Here is a 23141-nt window from a genome sequence, read left to right on the forward strand (position 1 = left end):
ATAACAGAAATGCGGAATATTTGGCTAATGGTAAAATTCTTGGTAGTGTGGATGAGCAGAGGGATCTCGGTGTCCATGTACATAGAACCCTGAAAGTTGCCACCCAAGTTGATAGGGTTGTGAAGAAGGCCTATGGTGTGTTGGCCTTTATTGGTAGAGGGATTGAGTTCCGGAGCCATGAGGTCATGTTGCAGTTGTACAAAACTCTAGTACGGCCGCATTTGGAGTATTGCGTACAGTTCTGGTCGCCTCATTATAGGAAGGACGTGGAAGCTTTGGAACGGGTGCAGAGGAGATTTACCAGGATGTTGCCTGGTATGGAGGGAAAATCTTATGAGGAAAGGCTGATGGACTTGAGGTTGTTTTCGTTAGAGAGAAGAAGGTTAAGAGGTGACTTAATAGAGGCATACAAAATGATCAGAGGGTTAGATAGGGTGGACAGCGAGAGACTTCTCCCGCGGATGGAGGTGGCTAGCACGAGGGGACATAGCCTTAAATTGAGGGGTAATAGATATAGGACAGAGGTCAGAGGTGGGTTTTTTACGCAAAGAGTGGTGAGGCCGTGGAATGCCCTACCTGCAACAGCAGTGAACTCGCCAACATTGGGGGCATTTAAAAGTTTATTGGATAAGCATATGGATGATAAGGGCATAGTGTAGGTTAGATGGCCTTTAGATTTTTTCCATGTCGGTGCAACATCGAGGGCCGAAGGGCCTGTACTGCGCTGTATCGTTCTATGTTCTATGTTCTATGTTCTATGTCAGTCAAATAATTTTTTGCCGTACTTCTGATATTCTGAATATTCTCCCGACTTGGTGCATTGCAATCATCTTTGTCAAAATAGTTTGAGTTCTGTTGCAGTATGATGCACAAAATCAGTAAAATCTAAAAGTCTTGTTTTTAATTGATCTGTTTGTAGAGTATTCCTGCTGAAGAGATGCTTGTTGGACTGAGTTTACTTCTGCTGCAGACTCCTGTGTGTCAGCAAGAGCACGTCTTGAATCTTGGTAAGCTTGAAATTAATGTTACAAAACACACTATTACAAACCCAGTTGATGTTATAACTGGAGAGTTATAACCCTGTGTGAAACCCTGACTCGAGAGACTATCTTTCATTTTTCTAAAATGTGGAGCAACAGATTCACAGGAGGACTGCTAATTAGCTTTACCAACAAGGAAAAAACATTTATGAAGCATGCAAAAGTTGGACTAAAATACAATATTTCTTTATTCTCTCTCCCACCCCCCCCCCCCCCCCCCCCCCTTAGTTTAACAATTACACACAGGTTTTAAGATTAGCACGGATTACTAAGGCTACAAACCTATTAAGCGACAACAGTCTCAATAACACAACTTCCCTTTAAACGCATAAGATGACTGTTGTCAAATTCCATTCTGAATCTTAGGTGAATGTTTGTGGATTTCTCATCAGAATCCCTCCCCAGACGATTGTCTCCTGAGAGTTTCCAAACTCCACTCCCAAACTTAAAATCTTTAACAGTGATGCTTTCCATTGGTGGTTTGCATTCCAAAATACAATCCAGGTTTTCCAAATCACTCGTTTAAACAGAGCTTCCACTCTACTTTTAACAGTGAATCCAGTATCCAGATTTTTACACTACCCCATTTAGGATTTCTTTGTCTTGACTGCTGTACAAACTGTCCACAATTACTTTAACTCTCGATTCCCAGACATCCTCCTTTTGATTTACCTCTGAAGTCTGCTTTCCTACTTTAAATCTGTTTACTGCAATGGTTTCTTTCACTCAATACTTGATTTATTCTTCCTTGAATTCTTCTGAACAATAGCTTGGTCTCAGCCATCTTAAGACCTCTATCTGTCTCAATTCCCTGGTTATCTAGACAGCAACTGGTTACTTGGAACGCCTGCCCCTTTATAGCTCCTGTCCTGTCCAGTCTTTCTTCTGGCATAGTTGAGAGATGTTCACTCATCGGTGTCCTGTCTTCAACTGCAATTTCACCAACTGAAACTGAAAAAGCTTTTCTATCTCGAAAGGGCCTCCAGTTTCTGAGCAATGCCCACATACTTTTGGCTATTTACTCTTCACACTGTAGTCCTCTCGAAGCACAATAGAAACTTAATTGGAACTTAACCAACCCCCTCACAAAAAAACACCTTTATCCAGCATGAATCTAACTATAGGTTTTACCCTTACAGACACACAATAGTAAATTAAACCCATTTAAAACTATGGGGGCGATTCTCCGATATGGTGGCCAAGTGTTCGTGCCGTCATGAACGCCGTCGCGTTTCACGATGGCGCGAACAGGACTCGGGCACGACCTATTCTGGCCCCCATAGGGGCCTAGCATGACGATGGAGCGGTTCACGCCACTCCAGCCTCCGTATGCGTCGCCAAATGGGCCGCACCATCCTGCGCATGCGCGGGGTACTTCTTACGCGCGCCGGCCCAGACCCAACATGAGGTCAGTGTTTATGTGCCGGCCGCGGCGGAATGTAGGCCCGGGGGGCGGGGCGGGGGGAGGCAGGCCCGCCGATTGGTGGGTCCCAACCACGGGCCAGACTCCTTTGGAGCCCCCCCCCAGGCCCCCGGTGAAGGAGCCCCCGCCCCTGCCACAGCCCTCTTCTCTCCCCCCCCCCCACCCCAGTGTTCCTGCAGAGTTCCCGCTGGCAGCGACCAAGTGTGAACGCCGCCGGTGGGACTCTGCCGTGATGGCGTTGTGGCGTCGTGCCGCAGTTGCTCCGATTCTCCGGCCCAGCGCGGGGTTTGGAAAATCCCCCCCCCTTATCTTCTAATAGTTACCAAAACAGATATAAATCCCTTAAAGCTACCCTTGTTTTCCGAACACTCCCTCTTTGAAAGAAATAAATCTTCATAATCTTGAAGATTTCTTTACACTGGTGTAACATCTACTTTACACAAACTTAATATGACAAATATCTAATCACATAACTTATATCATGAAAGTAGTTTTCTTACGGCATCATATTGTATAATTATAATGATTTAACAAAAACAATAACTTCAATAGCATCATCAGAATCTATACGTGGTAACATTGTCATAACTCAAGTCTTGTGTTTCTGTTTCTTCTGGTTTCCACCTTTCAACTCAGAAAAGAATGTTGCATTAAGGTCTACAGTGCAATTATTATTTTCGTGACATAGGCAGAGTTACATTTCGAGATGCACTTTCAATATTCACAATTTGATTTAACACACTCAAACGAAAGGGAGAGATTGTTGAACTTCAAAACAATAAGGAGGAAATGAAGGGGACGATGGATGGTCTGGAGTGTTGCAATTTAAAAGTTAACCCTGTGAATAAAAACTCATCGAATAATGGGAGAGTTAAGCAAAGAACTGATCCAAGTAATATTACTGATAGATTTAAGACGAGCAGAAAATAACTGAAATGCATGCAGAATTGGAAATTACAAATTGTCAACCACAAGTACTGAAATTGCCAAGTGGTTTTTCGGAGTCAATGGTCAGAGACACTGATTTTAAAATGTTTGTCGGTGATACTACAGAAGATGCAGGAGTTAGGTGTAAAGCAAGTGAACAGTTTGCCAAAGACCATTCGAACTCCATTGAGAACTGGGCTGAGATAGTTCAGAACTTGTGCTAAAAGGTAGAAGGGTTCAAACGAACTATGAAACTTCAGAGGGAGTAAGTGATTGACGTAACTCAAACAGAATTGAAAAGAGCTCATTTGAAACGTGACTGGGAGAAACAGCAAGACCACAAAGTTCACAGAACAAACAAAGCAAGAATACAAAACCAAATTTTGAGAAATCGGAAGAAGCATCTTAACAATTTTCTTGAAACAGCTGCAAGAGAATTTGACAAGAGAAGAAAGGAGATATTATTGCACAAACGGTCCCCAGTCAAATGTTCCGCTTTCCCTGCCTGATTCTCATTTGTTCTCAGCAGTTTCATTTTTCATTCGTTAACTCCTCTTTCGTGCATGAAAGTTGATTTTTTTCTGCGTTCATCAGATTTTCCTTCAGTTGCTTGTTACCTGCAATATGTGCCTCATTTTTCACCACAGTAGTTTTCAATAGTTTGTTCAGAGCACCATGATCAGCTCCCAAGTTCTAATACAGTTTTCCTCACATTACTATCTCCACAAGCCAAATCATTACTTAGGATGAAATGCCTTCAACCGGTAATTTGGGAACAATTCCCACTGCAACAATTCCATTTACAAAATTACTTCTTAAACTAACTTTACACAAAAATGGTTATCCGTTCCTTAATATCCCCTATTAATACTTTTCCCTTCTTAAAAATTACTGGAATACAAATTGTATCAACAGCCACCATTAATGATTGATCTGCTCCTTTATCTCTCAAAAATGTAATTTGTTTACTTTGTTAGATGAGTAAGGGAAAACTTCTCCCTTTGAAACAAAATATCTAGAACCTCCAATAGCCTGACTTCCTTCATCTGTACTCAAATAATTCTTTGAACTACCCTCAGAGCTATCCCCCTTTCTCATAGATTCTGAAAGGCATGTTTCACCTGGGCAGCAGGGTAGCATGGTGGTTAGCATAAATGCTTCACAGCTCCAGGGTCCCAGGTTCGATTCCCGGCTGGGTCACTGTCTGTGTGGAGTCTGCACGTCCTCCCTGTGTGCGTGGGTTTCCTCCGGGTGCTCCGGTTTCCTCCCACAGTCCAAAGATGTGCGTGTTAGGTGGATTGGCCATGCTAAATTGCCCATAGTGTCCTAATAAAAGTAAGGTTAGGGGGGGGGGGGGGGGGGGTTGGGTTATGGGTATAGGGTGGATACGTGGGTTTGAGTAGGGTGATCATGGCTCGGCACAACATTGAGGGCCGAAGGGCCTGTTCTGTGCTGTACTGTTCTATGTTCTATGAACCTCTGCTACATTTTCACCTGAGGAAGGAGCAGTGCTCTGAAAGCTAGTGATTCGAAACAAAGTTGGACTTTAACCTGGTGCTGTAAGACTTCTTACTGTTTTAACAGCCATTTCTTTTTCAGATGCTTCCTCTCCTTCATCTGCAACCAGCTTTCCATTTAATTTCCAACAATCTGCCATAATATGTTCCACTTTGTTACAATGGAAACATTTTGGCTTCCGAATGGCACTTCAACCTCAGCACCTTTCTTTTGGATCTGAGGTGAAATTTCTTGTCCATTCCCTACAGTTCCATCTCTTTCTTGGCTATTTGTTTTCTTTTCTTCCTACTTTCTGTTCTTCTCATGTTTAAAAGGATGACAAAAACAAGGTTTGGTTCCACGGAGCAGTTCATACTCATCAGCTAGTTGCAGTTTGAAAGTTTTGTTCCTGAACTTGCGATCCAATCTTTAAATTCTTCCAAAAGAACCAACTCTTTCTGAGTGCTTCATATGTGTGCTCTACCTTTAATATCCATACCCAATGATTAATATTAGTTTGGTTCTGTCTCACAAATCCAAATGAGTTTGTCCTAGCTGTTTTCTTACATTTTAAAATTCCTGCCTATATGCCTCAAAAACCAACTCATATGCACTACATCATAATGTGCAGACACGTCTTCAGACAATTATGCATACACCTCACTGTCTCGACCTTCAAATCTACTTCGTAAATTTGGACATTCCATCTGTTTAGCTACCTTTTCAGAAGATATTTTTCCTTACGGAGGAAGCTTTTGACCTGTATACGTCTCAGTTTGTTTCCTTTGGGTAATTGGAACCTCTCCGTGAGTTCCTCCACGGTTACTACTCTGTCATTTGTGTACATGTCCCCAATCATCAGTGCCTCCTTGTCCTGTCTCCACCTTTTAAAGCTGGTGTCCATTATTGTGGGAATAAATCTTTGGTTGTTGCAGATGGGGCCAAAGTAGACACCTCGTTTTTCTTCCGGTTGAGTCTGTAGTCCGAGAATGCTCTGAACTCCTTTAGATGTTTCATTATTTCTTCCATGCCTCCTAGTGTGTACCCTCATCTTTTGTCCTGAGTCTGCAGCCCTTGCATGTTCCCCCCATCCCAGTTTTCCCCCTGTTGTTTACCCCCTTAGAGTGTTCCATGCCCTGGAAAGTCACCAGAGCTTGGTGGGGTACAGCATCCCAAACTGCACATTGTTCTTATAAAGCGTCTCTTTGGCTTTTTAAGTTCCATCCGGCGCTGGGCCAGGTCTGCCCCAGTGTCTTGGTACACTCTGATTGAATGTCCCACTCAATTACAGGAACTTGTATGTCTTTCCCAATTCAGGATCTTTTCCCAGTCTTGGGACCGGTGCTGTTTCACAATGATGGCCCACGGCTGTTCCCCGGCATTGGACTTTGGCCGGAGTGACCTGTGGGCTCTTGGGATTTGGGGAAATCTATCCCTTCCAATCAGTTTGCCGAGCATCTAGGCCACATACTCCATAGGGTTCCTGCCTTCAGTTCTCTCCGGTGGGCCCACAATGTGGATGTTCTAGCGGCACGATCGATTTTCTTGGTCCTTGACCATCCCTTTAGTGTCCCTTGCATTGCCATTAACCTCTGTCTCCAGTGAGGCGATTTGGTCGCTCTGGTCGGTCACAGCCTTCTTCAGCTCTCTGATCGTCACTTCCTGTGTCTCTTGCCTCCTTTCCTGCTTTTCTAACGCTGCTTGCAGGGTGACCAACGCCTCGGCTACAGCAACTTTCACCATTGTCATCATTTCCGGTTTGATGGCATCCTTGAGCTCGGGTTCCTAAGTTAGGAATTTCCTCCATTCGATCACTGGGAGGTATCCCGGCATATGATCCGGAAGTTCTTCCTGCTCAGGTGTGGTTCGGACCTCGTTGCTTTGCGCGTTTGCCATTGCCTCGGCCTTTCTCTCCAGGCTCTTACTACCTTTGCCACCTCTTCGGCTCCTACTGATGTTGCTGCTTGGCATCCTTGTGGTGGTGTTGGCAGTGGGTGAGGGGTTTCTCCCCAATTTACCAGCTGTTTTGGGTTAAAATGCCTAAATTCGAGTTGCCAGGTGGAGAGCCATCTTTCTTACTTCCGTTCAGCACATTCCTGTCACTGGAAATACCGTTAACTATGTGTTTGATGTTCCACTGACCTCTATCTTATCTATGACTGATTCTGCACAATAGGAATTGGCCAAATGTTTGGATGGGATGCTGAAAACAGTTCTGAGTGAGTTTTCCGCATACATGGTGAAGGATGTCTTCCGTTTCAGGGGGATGAATATATGCAACCTGTATGTCAATAGCAATGACGTGCGATGTGTGTATTCAGTCTTACTGGCCTATTCACTAATGTGCCGCCCAAGGAAGCCATGGACATCTGAGTCATACCACTTTATTATGGGAATCTCGATGTGCTGCCGTTTTCTGAATAGGTATTCATTGCACTTAAGGTGGCACGGTGGCATAGCACTGCTGCCACACAGCGTCAGGTACCTGGCCTTGGGTGACGTTGTGTTTAGTCCTTTGTACTTCACGAGGGAACTCACCAGCACTTTGACTGCAGAATCTTTTATTGAGTCTCACGTGGTAAGATAGCAATCTGATACACAGCACATTATCATGGAGTCTGCTAACTACTCCTCTGGAACTTGCAGTTGTACTGACCATTCATTTGTATGTCTTATTACCCTTTCAATCTTCTTCTGAAGATGGCCGGCTGTGTCTCCCTTTATAGCGGAGTCACAGGTCTGGCGACCGCGTGGCGTCTCTGTAATGCCACCTGCTGGTTGGAGGTCGCACAACTTCCGACTGTGATATAGCCCATAGGCATATCACCACAGGTGACTGTGTGCAAAGTTTGCACTGTCTCCCCGGGCCAGTGTGGGTTTCCTCCGGGTGCTCCAGTTTCCTCCCACAGTCAAAAGATGTGCGGGTTAGGTGGATTGGTCATGCTGAATTGCCTCTTAGTGTCCAGGATGTGTAGGTTAGGTTACGGGGTTATTGGGATAGGGTGGGATGAATGGGAGGTGGGTAGTGGACCTGGATCAGGTGCTCTTTCGAAGGGTTGTTGCACACACAATGGGCCGAATGACCTCCTTCTGCACTGTCAGGATTCTATGATTCTTTAAGAACTTAGCAATTTGCGCAGTTGAGTTTAGCTTTGATGACACTATGCATGCCCAAATCAATAATTGTGCCGTAGGATCCCCTCTCGGCCCAGCGCTCGTGTTTTATTGGTTTCCACAAGAAACTTGTTTTCAATTAATTGAGCCCTAACCGTACATATTTCCGTTATGTAGTTGACACATTTGGCTTTGTTTGAATCCACAGCTGCATGCAAGAATTTCCTTCCACACCTTTGAGCTCCTCATTCGCACTCAAATTCACCTTTTGCAATGAAGCAGCCTAATCAGCTCCCTTTCCTCAACATGTTAGAGAAATCTTCTCATGGGCTCTTGACCGTTGGCTGCCACAAGCTTACTGACACTGGCTAATATATGTGTTGGGATGTGCCGTTGTAAGTGTGATGAGATGGGTAGAAATTGGCCTGGAATGAAGCACTGCAGTAAAATAAAATCTTCTGCACCACAACAGCAGGAGAGAAGTTAAAGTTGTGGTGGTAACCAAATAGACTTGAAACTGCGGATGACCTCAAAATAGAAGATATTTCTTCAGCTATTCAGAGGAGATTGACTTGCCCTCTCCAAGCTGCCCTCCTTCCAATTCTGATCCTGGGGAACCAGAAGTTGTGGAACTTTGTTTCTCTCTCCACAGATGCTGCCGGACCTGCTAAGTATTTCCAGCAAGCAGTTCATTTGAGAGCAAGCATTCATTTTATTTTCCATTATAATCTTGAATTTATCAACAGAACTTCCCGCTTGCTCTGAAGTAAGAAAACTGCTTTGTTGATTGCTTCATGTTTTTTTGGTATGTAAACCAAAGAGTGAAACTGTGGGTCAGCATGCCCTAATGCTAAATACGAGAGAGAGAGACTTAATTCTGTGCAGCTCAAGAGAAGTATTCATAATCATATTTGGCTTCCTTTGTCGATTTGTGGCAGTTAGACATACACCAGACAGTATTACTTAGATCATATTCGGGAAAGATGAAGAATATTTGACACTTAGGCCTATATGAGGGCTGGTTTAAATGAGGAAGGTTTAGCTCAGTGGGCTAGACAGCAGGTTTGTGATGCAGAACAAGGCCAGCAGCGCGGGTTCAATTCCCATGCCAGCTTACCCGAACAGGCGCTGGAATGTGGCGACTAGGGGCTTTTCACAGTAACTTCATACTGTGAGAAATCACAGGGGCTGGTTTAGCTCACTCAGCTAAATCGCTGGCTTTTAAAGCAGACCAAGCAGGCCAGTAGCACGGTTCGATTCCCGTTCCAGCCTCCCCGGACAGGCGCCGGAATGTGGTGACTAGGGGCTTTTCACAGTAACTTCATTGAAGCCTACTCGTGACAATAAGCGATTTTCATTTCATTTCATTTTCATATCTGGCGAAATGCATAATGGAAGCATGGAGGGTATCAGTGCCCTTGACTCTTCGATGAGGAGGGATATCTGCAAATGGGAGTATAAAATCAGTAAACCAGAATTTATTGACAAGATAAAAATGATCATTACTGAATATCAACACTTAGGGCAGGATTCTCCAGCCACCTTCGCCCGGCTACTGGAGAATCCCGCTCGAGGCCATTGCCGGCGTCCCGCCCGTGGCGTTCTTGCGGGGGGTAGGGCGGAACAATCCAGCCCTTAGTTATATTCTAATGTTTTCTATTCCAATGCAATGTACCGGAACTCCGTAGGCCACTTTGTATGTAGTCAATCCACTTATGTGATCTGAGTAACGTTCTATGTTAGTTGCTTGATTCAGTTGTTTGATTCAGCAAAGCCCTTAATTACAAAGTTACGTTTGTCCAAGTCTATGAGGGGGAAAAATATATTTGTGGTGTACCACTCATGCATTGCAGTAAATGAGACTCATTAAATGGTAATGGGCCATTTGCCTACAAAATAAAACTCCTACAAATACATGCACATAAAATATTGTAATTGCCTTTTTTTTTAACATCAAAAATTCCAGGCAATGTCCGTCATTAAAAGTTCTGTTGCTTAGACTGCAAAGGCCAAACCTGAATGAAATACTTCAGGCTGATGCCTCCTATATTTCCCTTGACAATTTAATTAGGCAGAAACATTTTCTGAATGGTAGTTTGTTATCTGTAACCACAACCTAAAACCTTTTGAAATTTAGATTGCCAACCTGCAGGAAAATTGCTTTCCTGTGAAGGATGAACAGCGGGGTGGGGGTGTAATTCAAATTGAACTTTTCATGTTTTAAATAGATCAGGAGAAAACATGCCGTACTTTATATTTTACAGGTCTTAGGGTCTAATGATTTTGATTTTTGAAAAAGCTAGATCTCTTCCAAATTACCCCTCAGATATGAAATGTGGACTTTTATTGTCTTTCCCAAAAACAAGCCTTTTTAAATATCACTTGGTTAAACTTCGTCAGGAGATTGTTCAATAAAATCCAGTGGTGCAATCGTTTTTTGACAATTTGTGATGAACAAAAGTGGATTATTAAAAATTAATTCATGGGATGTGGGCATTGCTGGTTAAGCCAGCATTTATTACCCATCCCTAATTGCCCTGGAAAATGTGGTGGTGAGTGGCCATCTTGAACCACTGAAGTGTAGGTACCCCACTGTGCTGTTGAGGAGGGAGTTCGTGGATTTTGACCTAGCAACAGTGAAGGAACTGCGATATATTTGCAAGTCAGGGTGGTGAGTGACTTGGAGGGGCCATTCGAGGTGGTAATGTGCCCATGTATCTGCTGACTGTCTCCTTTTAGATAGTAGTAGTCGTGGGTTTGAATGATGTGAAAGAGCCTTGGTGAGTTTCAGTAGTGCATCTTGTAGATGGGACACACGGCTGCCACTATTCGTTGGTAGTCGAGGGAGTGAATGTTTGGAAGGGATGCTAATCAAGCTGGCTACTTTGTCCTGGATGGTATTGAGCTGCTTGAGTATTGTTGGAACTGCATTCATCCAGACAAGTGGACAGTATTCTATCACACTCGTGACTTGTGCCTTGTAGATGATGGACAGGCTTTGGGGTGTCAAGAGGTGAGTTACTCTCCTCAGGATTCCCAGCCTCTGACCTGCTCTTGTTGACACAGTATTTATATGGCTAGTCCAATTCAGTTTCTGGTCAATGGTAACCCCGAGAATGTTGATAGTGGGGGATTCAACAATGGTAATGCCATTGAATGGTAAGGGTAGATGGTTAGATTTTCTCTCGTTGGAGATGGTCATTGTCTGGCACTTTACGTGGCACAAATGTTAGTTGCCACTTGTCAGCCGAAGTCTGGATATGGCCTTGCTGCATTTGGACAAGAATGTTTTCAGTTTCAGAGGAGTCGTGAATGGACCCGGGTTCGATTCCTGGCTTGGGTGACTGTCTGTGCAGAGTCTGCACATTCTCCCCGTGTCTATGTGGGTTTCCTCCGGGTGCTCCGGTTTCCTCCCACAAGTCCTAGAAGATGTGCTTGTTCGGTGAATTGGACATTCTGAATTCTCCCTCAGTGTATCCGGACAGACGTCGGAATGTGGCGACGAGGGGATTTTCACAGTAACTTCATTGCAGTGTTAATGTAAGTCTACTTGTGACACTGATAAAGATTATTATTCTGACTTTATGATGGATGGAAAAACATTGATGAAGCCGCTAAAGATTGGGTCTAGGACACTATCACAATGAAGGCCTGCAGTGATGTTCTGGAATTGAGATGATTGACCTCCAACTATCACAATCTTTGTGCGAGGTATGACTACAACCGGTGGAGGTGTTTCCCCCCTGATTCCCATTGACTCCGGTTTTACAAGGGCTCCTTGATGCCACACTTGGTCAAATATGCCCTGATGTCAAGAATGGTCACTTTGACCTCGCTCTGGAATTCAGCTTTATGTGACCATGTTTGTAATGAGGTCAGGAGCTGAGTGCCACTGGCGGAATCCAAACTGTGCGTCAGTGAACGGGACTGTTGCTGAGCAAATGCTGCTTGATAGCACTGTTAATGTCTCTTTACACCACTTTTCTGATGATCGAGTGTAGGCTGATGGGGCGGTAAATGGTCGTGTTGGATTTGTCCTGCATTTGTTTTGTGTACAGGACATACCTGGGCAGTTTTCCACATTGCCGAGTAGATGACAATGTTATAGCTGTACTCGAATGGCTTGGCTAAGGGTCCTTATTTATGATCTGGAAGCTCTGTGTTCATGAACGTCCTGTGTTAATGAACAAAACTGTTAAGGCAACTGCTGGATTCTCTTTCAGACTTTATCAGAAAGCATGCCTGAAGATTTTGCCACTCGAATTGGAATTAGAAAGAGTGAGCTGAGTTGAGTATTGAGTCTAACAAAAATAAAAAGGTTAAAATTAAGCAATAGGTTCAAAATTTAGTTTTGTGTTTATCCTTTTTGTTTTAGCGCTGGATTATTATATACACTTTCAAAATGTGAGATCTGAGCCTCTTCGTTTGTTTATTTTCTCCTACTTATGAAATGTTAATTCCCTCCCCAATCTCCAAATGTCAGATTTCTTAACATGTCTGCTTCTTTCCCTTACTGTGCCCCTAACCCGTGTGTCCGAATTCTAGAATCTACATGATACATCAGAATTCAGTGAACGTGCTCAATACAATTGTGCAAATGCTGATTTGATCTGGGTTATTCTACAGAAGGTTAATATGCCACATATTCCCATGTAAAGTTTTGAATTTTGCTCAAAGTAAAAGAGCTTTGTGCATTAGATGTTACACTGGCCCTTTTAAATGTATTGGAATCTATTCGGCTTCACGGAGACCTTGTGTAAAAAAAACTGTTTGACAGATAAACCTCTTTGTTAACACAATGAAGGACAGTTGTCCGAAGTTTTAAGAATAACAGATGATTATGTTCAAAGTAGCCATGCCTACACTAATAAGAAGGAATAGAATACAAAGGATTTCTCATTCCAACTTTTATTACTTAAAGGTGTGTCATTACATTGAAATCAAGGCTGTCCAATTTAGTCTTAGCAATCAAACTTCAAAGCTAAGGCAATTTAGAAATGTTTGTGCTTTTTATTCTTATTTGTCTTGTTTGATTGTTGTATGTCTGGAAGTTTGAAAAGGACAGTTCTTAGCACTGTTGGTTCATTTGTGGTCAGACCAAATTCTGTTATCATAAGTAGCTGGATGTATATGAAAATTAATGGGAGTATAGAGTAAAACTTTCTGAGTGGCCCCAACTCTACTCCCAAAGGCTGTGTAGTTGACAGAGCCACTTTGCAATGAACAGTTGCTTTTGAAAAAGAAAAGCTGCGTGTGGCTGTGTGGGAAAGCTCCCTTTTCGTTGTGATCACTGCTAGCTCACCCATGTTAAAAACTAATCTACAGATACTGATGATAACCATGTAACTTCATAATCGTGACTTTGGTATTGCCACCAATCTGAATAAAACTTCAATATGAGGAAAGAAAATTGAAACCTACTACTGTCAATATAGTTTTATTGAATGCCACACTAGTCACAAATCAACTTCATGATTGACAGTAACATTTTTTGTACTGTCCGGGATAAATTAATTAAACAATGGTCTCACCTCCTGCACTTTGGAGGCTTTTTCCTCGATCCTGTGCTTGTTCATTATTTTCTGTTCAAAATCAAATGTAAAAATCTAATGTAAGGATTTTAGCGCAACTCTTTCTAATCTTGACAGCACTGAAGATCCTGTCTGTGCCATCTGTGCTCAATTTACACAAGGCAGCCCTGACCCTCGTGATGCCATTACTGCAGATAGCATCTTCTACAGCGGTTATGAATTGTACATCAGAGGTTGCGCCAGTCAACCAGCAACTGGCTGTGAAACTCATGGATGTTATACAGAATAAGGAAGTGAAAGACTTTGCTCACAGACAGAAGGTGAGGAAGAGATGATTCCTCTGACATTTTGATTTATAAAATTCTGTAATGAGTAAAGACTCTGGGTGGAATTCCCCGACCCCTGCCAGCCGCGCGAATCGGGCCACGCCGCTCCGACGCTAGGATGCAAAGTGAGGAGAATCGGCGCCATCGGCGCTGGCGTGGTCGGCGCGGCGCCGGTCGGGGTATGCGACAACTCTCCGGCACGCGCGGCGCACCGATTCTCCGGCCCGAATGGGCCGAGCGGCTGTCATCAAAAAGCCGAGTCCCGCCGGTGCCGTTCTAACATCCTCTGAGCCAGCGGGACCTCGGCGTTGAAGGGTGCGGGGGCGGCCTGTCGGGAGGAGAGGGGTCCGACCCGGGGGGGCTCCATAGTGGCCTGGCCCGCGGTCGGGGCCCACCAATCGGTGGGCCGGCCTCTCTGCCCTCCGCCTCCTTTCCTCTGCGCCGCTCCTGTAGCCCTGCGCCATTTGGCGTCGGGGCCGGCGCAGGGAAGAAGGCCATTGTGCATGCGCGAGTTGGCGCTGGCTCAACTGCGCATGTACAGACCCCGCAGCGCCGGGATCGGCAGTTGGAATGGCGTAGGCTGCCCCAGCGCCGTGCTAACCCACTGTGGGCCGCAGAATGGGGTCCCGGAATGGGCGCCGATGCCGGAGTAAAACACTCCGGTTTTTACTCCGGCATCGGCACATAGCCGCCCGATGGGAGAATCCCGCCCGTTATTTTATCTGAAGGAAACTCATCCGTTATTTAATTGATATTTTTGTTTTAACAACACCAACTTGTGAAGCCCCTTGGGAAAAGAGTGGAACAAAGAAAACCTTGATAGGAATCTACCCAAAGAGACATTCGGGAAAATGACCAAAAACTTTTTCAAAGACATAGGTTTTAAGTAACATCTTACTAGAAGAAAGAGAGAGCGTTCGAGAAGACGCAAGGTTGAAGGAAGGAATTCCAGAATTTCGGGCCTTGGAGCTGCAGACAACACGTTGTATGTTTAATATGATTTAGACATCTAAACGTAATTAGAAAAGCCTGATCTCTCACATTGAGAACAATTAACAAGACTGTGGTTACAAATTTTACATTTAGATCTGCGCAACGTTTAAAGGAATATTTAAATTTTACATTTCTCACCAAAAGTCAAGTTGTTTCATATTCAATCAATTGTTTTAATCTACAGTGATTGTTATGTCAGTGAACTTTCATCACAATAAAATCTGACAACATAAATGCAATAAATAAGCGGGTAATTTTGTTTGAAAACGGGAGATGAGGGATGAATGTTGGCTTGGACACCAGGAGAATTACCTTCTTTTTGAACACAGTATAGTACACCAGACCATGCAGCTTGTCCACTGTACTTCACTGAATCTTCAGCCTAGATTAAATACCCTGGAGTCCTGGAGTGGCATCTCCTCATTTTGGGAGAGAGGAGTTTCCAGATACCTTTGCCTCCTAAAACAATTTAATTGCATGCCAGTTAACCTTCGGTGAAATTTGGTTGATAAGATCTGTGCTGGAGATTTAATTTGGAGTCGGCCCATGGCAGGGACAATGTAAACCTAAATTCAGTAAAGATCCTTATCAGGTTGGAATTTTTGTCAATTTAATGTTAGCTAAATTTGGAAGAAAGTTCCTCTCACTTACCAGCTCATTTTGATAATATGCTACCAAGTGTCAACAATTATGGACAATGATTGTTCTTTGATATTTTTCTGTTGCATGTATAGATGCTATAACCATGTTTCCCCACCCCCAATTTAGGCTTCTTGTGAACTTATCTTTCCCATAACCAATTGGTATAAAACTGTCTTTGCAACTTGGAAACTTTTGGATGGTTTCAGTGTGGATGTTAATGCTGCTTCGGTTTGGCTGTCTTCTATCAAATCAACACTGGCTCTAAATGACAAAGTTCCCGAACACATTACTCTGCTGATTGCCTATGTAATTTTAAAAGAGGATGGAGAGTGCCTTCGCAGGGCTTTGGATACTGTGACTGAATTGGCTAAAGCTGATCCTTCTCAGGTAACAATTCTACTGTCGCCAAACATATTCGAAGAATGTTAGCAAACAGCAGTTTTACAAGACAGTGATTCCACTAATGCAACTGGTTAGTCAAAAAGTGCATATTGGGTGAAATACTTTCCACCTTAGAATCCATAGAATCCCTACAGTGCAGGACGAGGCCATTCGGCCCATCGGGTTTTTACCGACTCTCCGAAAGAGCACTCTACCCAGGCCCACGCCCCTGCCCAACCCCTGCAACCCCCTGCATTGATCATGGCTAACCCACCTAACACACACATCTTTTGACACGAAGGGGCAACTTAACATGGCCAATCCATCTAACCTTCACATTTGAACTGTGGGAGGAAAGCAGAGCACCCGGAGGAACCCATTTAGACAGGGAGAGAACATGCAAACTCCACACAGACAGGCACCCAAGGCCAGAATCAAACCTGGGTCCATGGCGCTATGAGGCAGCAGTGGAACCACTGTGTACCTTGCCGCCCTGTTGCTACCAGGAATCACGCTTATATTTGTACCTTGAATGAGTTAAGGAGTGATTCATTTTAGCAATGCCTGAAATATGAAATATTTATGCTTCAAATACTGGCACTGGTTATTCAAGCTGACTGTTAGGAGATGAAATTTCCGCCTTCAATTGGTGTAGTTTTTTAAAAAGTGAGTAAAATAAGTAATTTACCTACTTCGTACTACATCATTTGAATCATTGTTTTGGAGAAGAAGCAATTTCAACTCTTCTGATTTACTACTTGTGTACTGAGAGGGGAGTAAAATTATTCAATGAATAATTGTTTATGTACTGTAAGTAATCGGATGGTTCCATTCCTTTTCATTTGCAGGTACCACATCTCATTTCTGTTTTGATGTTTAAATTGGGAAGACCACTGGAACCTACCCTGCATCTGGCTATTCTTTACACACTTCCTGCTCTGGGCACACACAAGGTTTGTGTTAAGAAGTAACATTCCTCTCATTAATGAAAATACTTGGTTACTTGCAGGATAACTAAACAAAATGGGCGGGATTCTCCCAACGGGAGACTAAGTGCCGACGCCGGAGTGAAAAACGAAGTGTTTCTCTCCGGCGTCAGAGGCCGCTCCTCGCCCCCTATTCTCCCATCCCCGGGGGGGCTAGGAGCGGCGCCGCGTCATTTACGCACACTGGGCCATGGCGCCGTGTAAAAGCGACATCGCGTAAATTACACGGCCAGCGCCGCGTAAATGACGTCACCCGTGCATGCGCAGGTTGCGTCGTCCCCGCGGGCGCCCCGCAAGACATGTAGGAGTGATCTTGCGGGGCGGCGGAGGAAGGGAGTGCATCTCTCAGAGAGGCCGGCCCACCGATTGGTGGGCACCGATCGCGGGCCAGACCCCTTTTGAGCGCCCCCCCTGGTGCTCGATTTCCCCCCCCCCCCCCCCCCAAACAGGTCGCCCCCGCAGCGTTTGCACGATGTTCACGCCGGCAGCGACCAGAGGTGTAGTCGGCGCTGGCGTGAACACGTTATATTGGGCAGGCCGCCCGTTTGTAACAGTCGAGCGGCGATTCTCCAAGCGGCCAGTCGTAATTCTCAGTGCGCCTGTTTTGGGGGGGGGGAGAATCGCATGCGGGTGCCGGGGTGACATGGCAGGACTCGCCCGGCGCCCCCGTGATTCTCCCACCCGGCGTGGTGGGCGGGGGGGGGGGGGGGGGGGGGAGAATTGCGCTCAATGCATCTTCAGTTAGGATTCGTAAATGAAGTGGAATTAAATGATTGTAAACTGTGGCCCATTTCAGGCATTGGAGGCCAAAAGGTGGATTGAGTATCTTCAAAAAAGAATTGTACACACATAACTAAAAAGTTGTCTTCTAACTCTTTTCTTAACTTCTGATATTAGGTTTGCGTTGCTCAGATAATTCGTGCCTTACAAATGCTGTGGAAAACAACAAAACTTAAAGCCATATCTCTGCGCCTTATGACAATTCTATGGGAAAATCAGGTGAGGAAACTTTGCCAGGTCAACACTCAAAATTAGAAAACTGATGAAAAAACTTAACCACACATGCAGTGTGGACTTTCAGCAGTATGCAATGGGCAGCAAAAGCCCAAAGTGAAGATTGGCCATTTTGTAAATAGAAAATTGAAATCCATGGCTCTCAGTCGATTGTAATCATTGTACAGTGAGCAGATTTGACCAGATGTTTGAGTGATCAAGTTGTTGAGTGTTTTATGTTGCTTGATTTGGGTAATGAGTTGCATAAATTATTTTGAATGGGCTATTTTTATAATCCAGTGTTTTCGTTCTTTTTTTTCCAAATTGTATTGCCTTGCATTTAAGTGTGGGTACTCCATTTTCTATGAATTTAGACTGAAGTTTATAACACTCTAGTGTTGTGGTCTGTTGTTTTGGTGAATTGCTAGCATTTTGTGTTTACTGTGAATGCAGCGAGTCAGGCTATAGAGCTACTCATGTACATCATCCTCTCCTGAACTGCAAGATTAAAAACTCAAGATGTTCTACCATATGAAAGTATACTGTGGCTGGTGTCTTGCAAACCTTATATGTTCCAACACCGATCAAAATATAGTTTTCTGTTAATATTTATGAGAATAATGTTTCTTCTGCCCGGAGTGTTTTTTCATTAATGTATGGTATCGGCCAAGAGTGTTCAGCTTTGAAGTTTTATGATTCTGCACTTCCAAGTGCTATTTTATTAATTATTTGTGCAGAGTCCTTTGCAACTACAATTTCATTTTGCTCACTTCTTAGGACCGTGTCTATCCAGAGCTACAGAAGTTCATGGCATTAGTTGATGTGCCATCGATGTCACTTGCTAAGGAAGATCAATGGGAACAGATGATAGCCAAAGCAGCATCAATCAGGGACATATGCAAAAAGAGGTGAGCATGCTCTCTATTGTGAGACGGAATATTGTATATTGCTGAAAAAAGGGCCCTGTTGTTCAAGCTTTTCATCTGGCACTCATCACGACAAACACAAGAATGCCAAATTTCAAACAACAATTTATACTGCAGAAGAAAAGGGTGCTGATTGGTTGACAAGTCAAATCTGGCACCTTCTGAGACTGGCTTTCATGGAAATATACAGTTACCTGCAAGGATTTCTTTACTCTCCTTGATGCACTCCATCCTGTGCTCAAATCTACTTTTGAGTTGGTGCAGGCTAATGCATTCCCTTTATTTGATGTACTAATGAGAAATCCGCTTATTGGTTCTCTACTTCTCTCACTAGTCAATAAATGTGTTCAGTTTTTTGTAGCTCCACGAGCTATCAGACTGGTCTTTGTCAGCAATCTTGTAAAAAGGACCCTCACTATTTGCTCACTTTCAAGTTCGATGCAGAACAGAGCATATCAAAGTTATTCTGAGAGATAATTGGATTGGATTTTGTTCATTATCACGTGTGCTGAGGTACAATGAAAAGTAGGGGTTGGTTTAGCTCACAGGGCTAAATCGCTGGTTTTTAAAGCAGACCAAGCAGGCCAGCAGCACGGTTCGATTCCCGTACCAGCCTCCCCGGACAGACGCCGGAATGTGGCGACTAGGGGCTTTTCACAGTAACTTCATTGAAGCCTACTCGTGACAATAAGCGACTTTCATGTCTTTCAAGTATTGCTCTGCGAGCAGCTCAAACAGCTCATTAAGTACATGAAAATAAAATAAAAAGAAAAAACATAATAGGGCAACACAAGGTACACAATGTAAATACATAGACACTGGCATTGAGTGAAGCATACAGGAGTGCAGTATTAATCAGGTCAGTCCATAAGAGGGTTGTTTAGGAGTCTGGTGACAGTGGGGAAAAGCTGGTTTTGAGCCTGTTTGTGTGTGTTCTCAAACTTTTGTGTTTCCTGCCCGATGGAAGAAGTTGGAAGAGTGAGTAAGCCGGGTGGGAGGGGTCTTTGGTTATGCTGCCCACTTTCCCCAGGCAGCGGGAGGTATAGATGGAGTCAATGGATGGGAGGCAGTTTTGTGTGATGGACTGAGCGGAGTTCACGATTCTCTGAAGTTTCTCGTGGTCTTGGGCCGAGCAGTTGCCAAACTAGGCTGTGATGCAGCCAGATAGGATGCTTTATATGGTGCATCTGTAAAAGTTGGTAAGAGTTAATGTGGACATGCTGACTTTCCTTAGTTTCCTGAGGAAGTATGGTTATCTTGGTCAGTTTATTGGTTGTGTGCATTGTGCAATCTTGTAAAAGGCTGCCACCTTTGGAATGAAAATGAAATTTGCTTATTGTCACGAGTAGGCTTCAATTAAGTTACTGTGAAAAATCCCTAGTCGCCACATTCCGGCGCCTGTTCGGGGAGGCTGGTACGGGAACCGTGGACCTGAACCATGTCTGGTCTATCTCAAATTACTCTGGAAAGGCAAAGTATCTAACGATGTACACACAAGGTTGAGCAAGCCATTTCACGCTGCTGCTATGCAGTGGCCACAGGAGTGATATTTTGCACAATTAGGGTGCTACCGTTAGACCAAGAAGACGCTCTGCTTACCAAACAATTGAGCAATGTCACGTATGAATTTAAGCATTTGTTCAATGCCAGGTCTATCAGCTCATGCATTCCAGTGAGTGGTTATCGAATAAAACAGCATTTTTACCTGGTAGTGCATCATAGGCAGAGTGCAGACCCTAAGCAAGGCTGGCTACTGTTCGATGTGATTGCATCATTGGGCACCATGTTCAGTTAACCTTGTAATGTGGCTCATTTACAGTTGATTGTAGTGACTTATATTCATATGCAAGGACTTGTTCTCTGAAAACAAGCCGTACACCTTTCTTTTAAATTACCTGGAAGCATGGGGTGTCCACAGCTCCCCTTTGGTCAAGGTGTTGCCATGGAGAAAGCAATCAGAGTTGACTTGCTAACCAAATCATACCCTTTTCTCCTGCAGCGTAAATTGGCGTGATTGTTTGAAATTTGGCATTTTTGCATTTATCCCGATGAGTGCAAAATGAAAAGCTTTGGCAACAAGTATCTCTTATCAGCAAAATTCAAGCTCTGTGCTGGCAAGCAATTGTTATTATTGTATATGTTCCTGTGCTCGAGTCTCGAATATTAGTGTAGAAGAGTTTTGATATAGAGTGGAGATGGTTCATGGATGCAAAATTAAGAAATAGGAGCTGGAGAAGAAACATGGTTACTCGCGCCTGCTCTGTCATTGCATATAACCACTCCTCAATCCCACTGGCCTACCTGTTCCCAAAATTCCTTGGTTCCCTGGGAGACCAAAATCCTGCCTATCTCAGCATTAATTATGCTGCCTCTAGGGTAGAGAATTCCAAAGATTCATAATTCCCTGAGTGAAAACAACTGTTCCTCATCTCTGTCCTAAATGATGACACCTGGTTCAAGGCTCCCCAATCAGGGGGAAAATCCGCTGTGTCAACCCCGTCAAGCCCCCTTCTGAATTTTGTCAGTTTTAATGACATCACCTCTCATTCTTCTAAATTCTAGCGGATACCGACCCAGTTTACACAGCCTGTCATCATAGAACAATCCCGGGCAGCACGGCGGCGCAGTGGTTAGCACTGCTGCCTAATGGTGCCAAGGTCCCAGGTTCAATCCCGGCTCTGGGTCACTGTCCATGTGGAGTTTGCACATTCTCCCTGTGTTTGCGTGGGTTTCGCCCCCACAACCCAAAGATGTGCAGGGTAGGTGGATTGGCCATCTAAATTGCCCCTTAATTTGAAAAAATGAATTGGGAATTCTAAATTTTAAAAAAAAATCATAGGACAACCCCGTCATCCCAATCTGTGTGATGCTATTTTCTCCTCTTTTTTATCTGGTAAGCTCCTTCTTTTGAAGGAATTAATCAGCTCAGCATCACTTGAATTTTTTTTCTTTCTGAGAATTTGTCCAGTGCTTCATCAGGGAAAAGTTTATTTGAATTTCACTTGAGGCTTCTTATATTTGAACAGACCTTTTTCAAGCTGTTTGATCACAGTTCATGTAAAATAATCTGTACGCCTGGATCATGTCAATCCTCAGTTCAGTATTTTCTCTCAATTGGAAATAAGTTCAGTTCTTCATTCTGTATTTGCCAAGCAGCAGAGGATTATGGTATTTCTTTGCACATTGTCAACGAACCATATGCTGTACTTGCATGTACTGATGTCATCATGTTACACATACGCTGTGGCCCATGTGGTCTCCTGCTGTCACGTTGTGTGAATCCCCATGGTCTTTTTTCCATCTGAAGGTTCTTTATTCCTTGTTTTGTTGTGAAAGTTTGGGACATAGTATCCAACCCTTCTACGGGAGTAGGTTAGATTGGAGAAATGCATCGGATACAATTGTCTGTGATCTGAAATGCACCAGCCTAGTCTTCAAAGGCAGTTTTCATAAGAGTTTAAACTTAATAGCCAATAAGGTTTCTCAGTCAGTTGTCCTTCCCAGAACAGCGATTGAAAAGCAGGTCGCTGGTAGATTCAGAAGGAGAATTACTTAAGCTGAGCAGGTTTAATGGATAAATCCAAGTAGGAGCTAAAATATTATGTTAGATATTTTAATACCCTTTTACATTACCTTTTACATATTTTTTGTTTATACTTTGGTAGATCTTACCAGCATGGAGCTGATATGTTGGCAGCAATCTACAAGGTATTGAATGAATGCATAAGACCAGACCAGGCTACACCTACAGTTCTTGCACTTCAGGGCCTGCATGCATTATGTCAAGCTGAGGTAAGTTTGGTGATTCATGGTGGGAAGCTGCTTAAATTTTGCTCGATATGCTATCCGGTTTTACACTGAAGTTGGAGATAAGGAGCACATGGGATTTACTCTGAAGGTTGTAGGTTTTTTTTGAAGTAATGTCATCCAGAAGTGAGCATTCATTGACAGTTAATTTTCACCGTGTTTAAACTGGATGGCACTGCCTGGGTGGCAGTGGGAGTTTAAGGGCACTACCCTGCCTAGAGCCCGACCACCCGGACCAACACAGTGGCACAGTGGTTAGCACTGTTGCTTCACAGCGCCAGGGACCCGAGTTCAATTCCAGCCTTGGGTCACTGTCTGAGGAATTTGCACTTTCTCCCTCTGCGTGGGTTTCCTCCGGGAGCTCCAGTTTCCTCCCACAGTCCAAAGATGTGCAGGTTAGGTGACCATGCTAAATTGCCCTGGAGTGTCCAAAGGTTAGTTGGGGTTATGGAGATAGAGCTGGGGATTGAGCCTCAAAAAGGTGCTCTTTTGGAGGGTCGGTGTAGACTCGATGGGCCGAATGGCCTCCTCTGCATTGTAGGGATTCTGTGATAA

At 44.0% G+C, this 23141-nt stretch overlaps 1 protein-coding gene across 3 annotated transcripts in view; it reads left to right on the forward strand.

The window, feature by feature from the left end:
- focad (focadhesin) overlaps nucleotides 1–23141 on the forward strand; it is a 366162-nt gene that overhangs the window by 146237 nt on the left and 196784 nt on the right. For all 3 annotated transcript variants that reach the window (XM_038804621.1, XM_038804620.1, XM_038804622.1), the window contains exons 10-16: nucleotides 920–1007; nucleotides 13650–13852; nucleotides 15620–15880; nucleotides 16723–16827; nucleotides 17758–17859; nucleotides 18631–18761; nucleotides 22445–22571. In XM_038804621.1, the coding sequence (XP_038660549.1) occupies nucleotides 920–1007; nucleotides 13650–13852; nucleotides 15620–15880; nucleotides 16723–16827; nucleotides 17758–17859; nucleotides 18631–18761; nucleotides 22445–22571 (1017 nt within the window). The remainder of the gene's footprint in view (nucleotides 1–919; nucleotides 1008–13649; nucleotides 13853–15619; nucleotides 15881–16722; nucleotides 16828–17757; nucleotides 17860–18630; nucleotides 18762–22444; nucleotides 22572–23141) is intronic.

Source organism: Scyliorhinus canicula, chromosome 8 (assembly GCF_902713615.1).
Source record: "Scyliorhinus canicula chromosome 8, sScyCan1.1, whole genome shotgun sequence".
Classification (NCBI taxonomy): domain Eukaryota; kingdom Metazoa; phylum Chordata; class Chondrichthyes; order Carcharhiniformes; family Scyliorhinidae; genus Scyliorhinus; species Scyliorhinus canicula.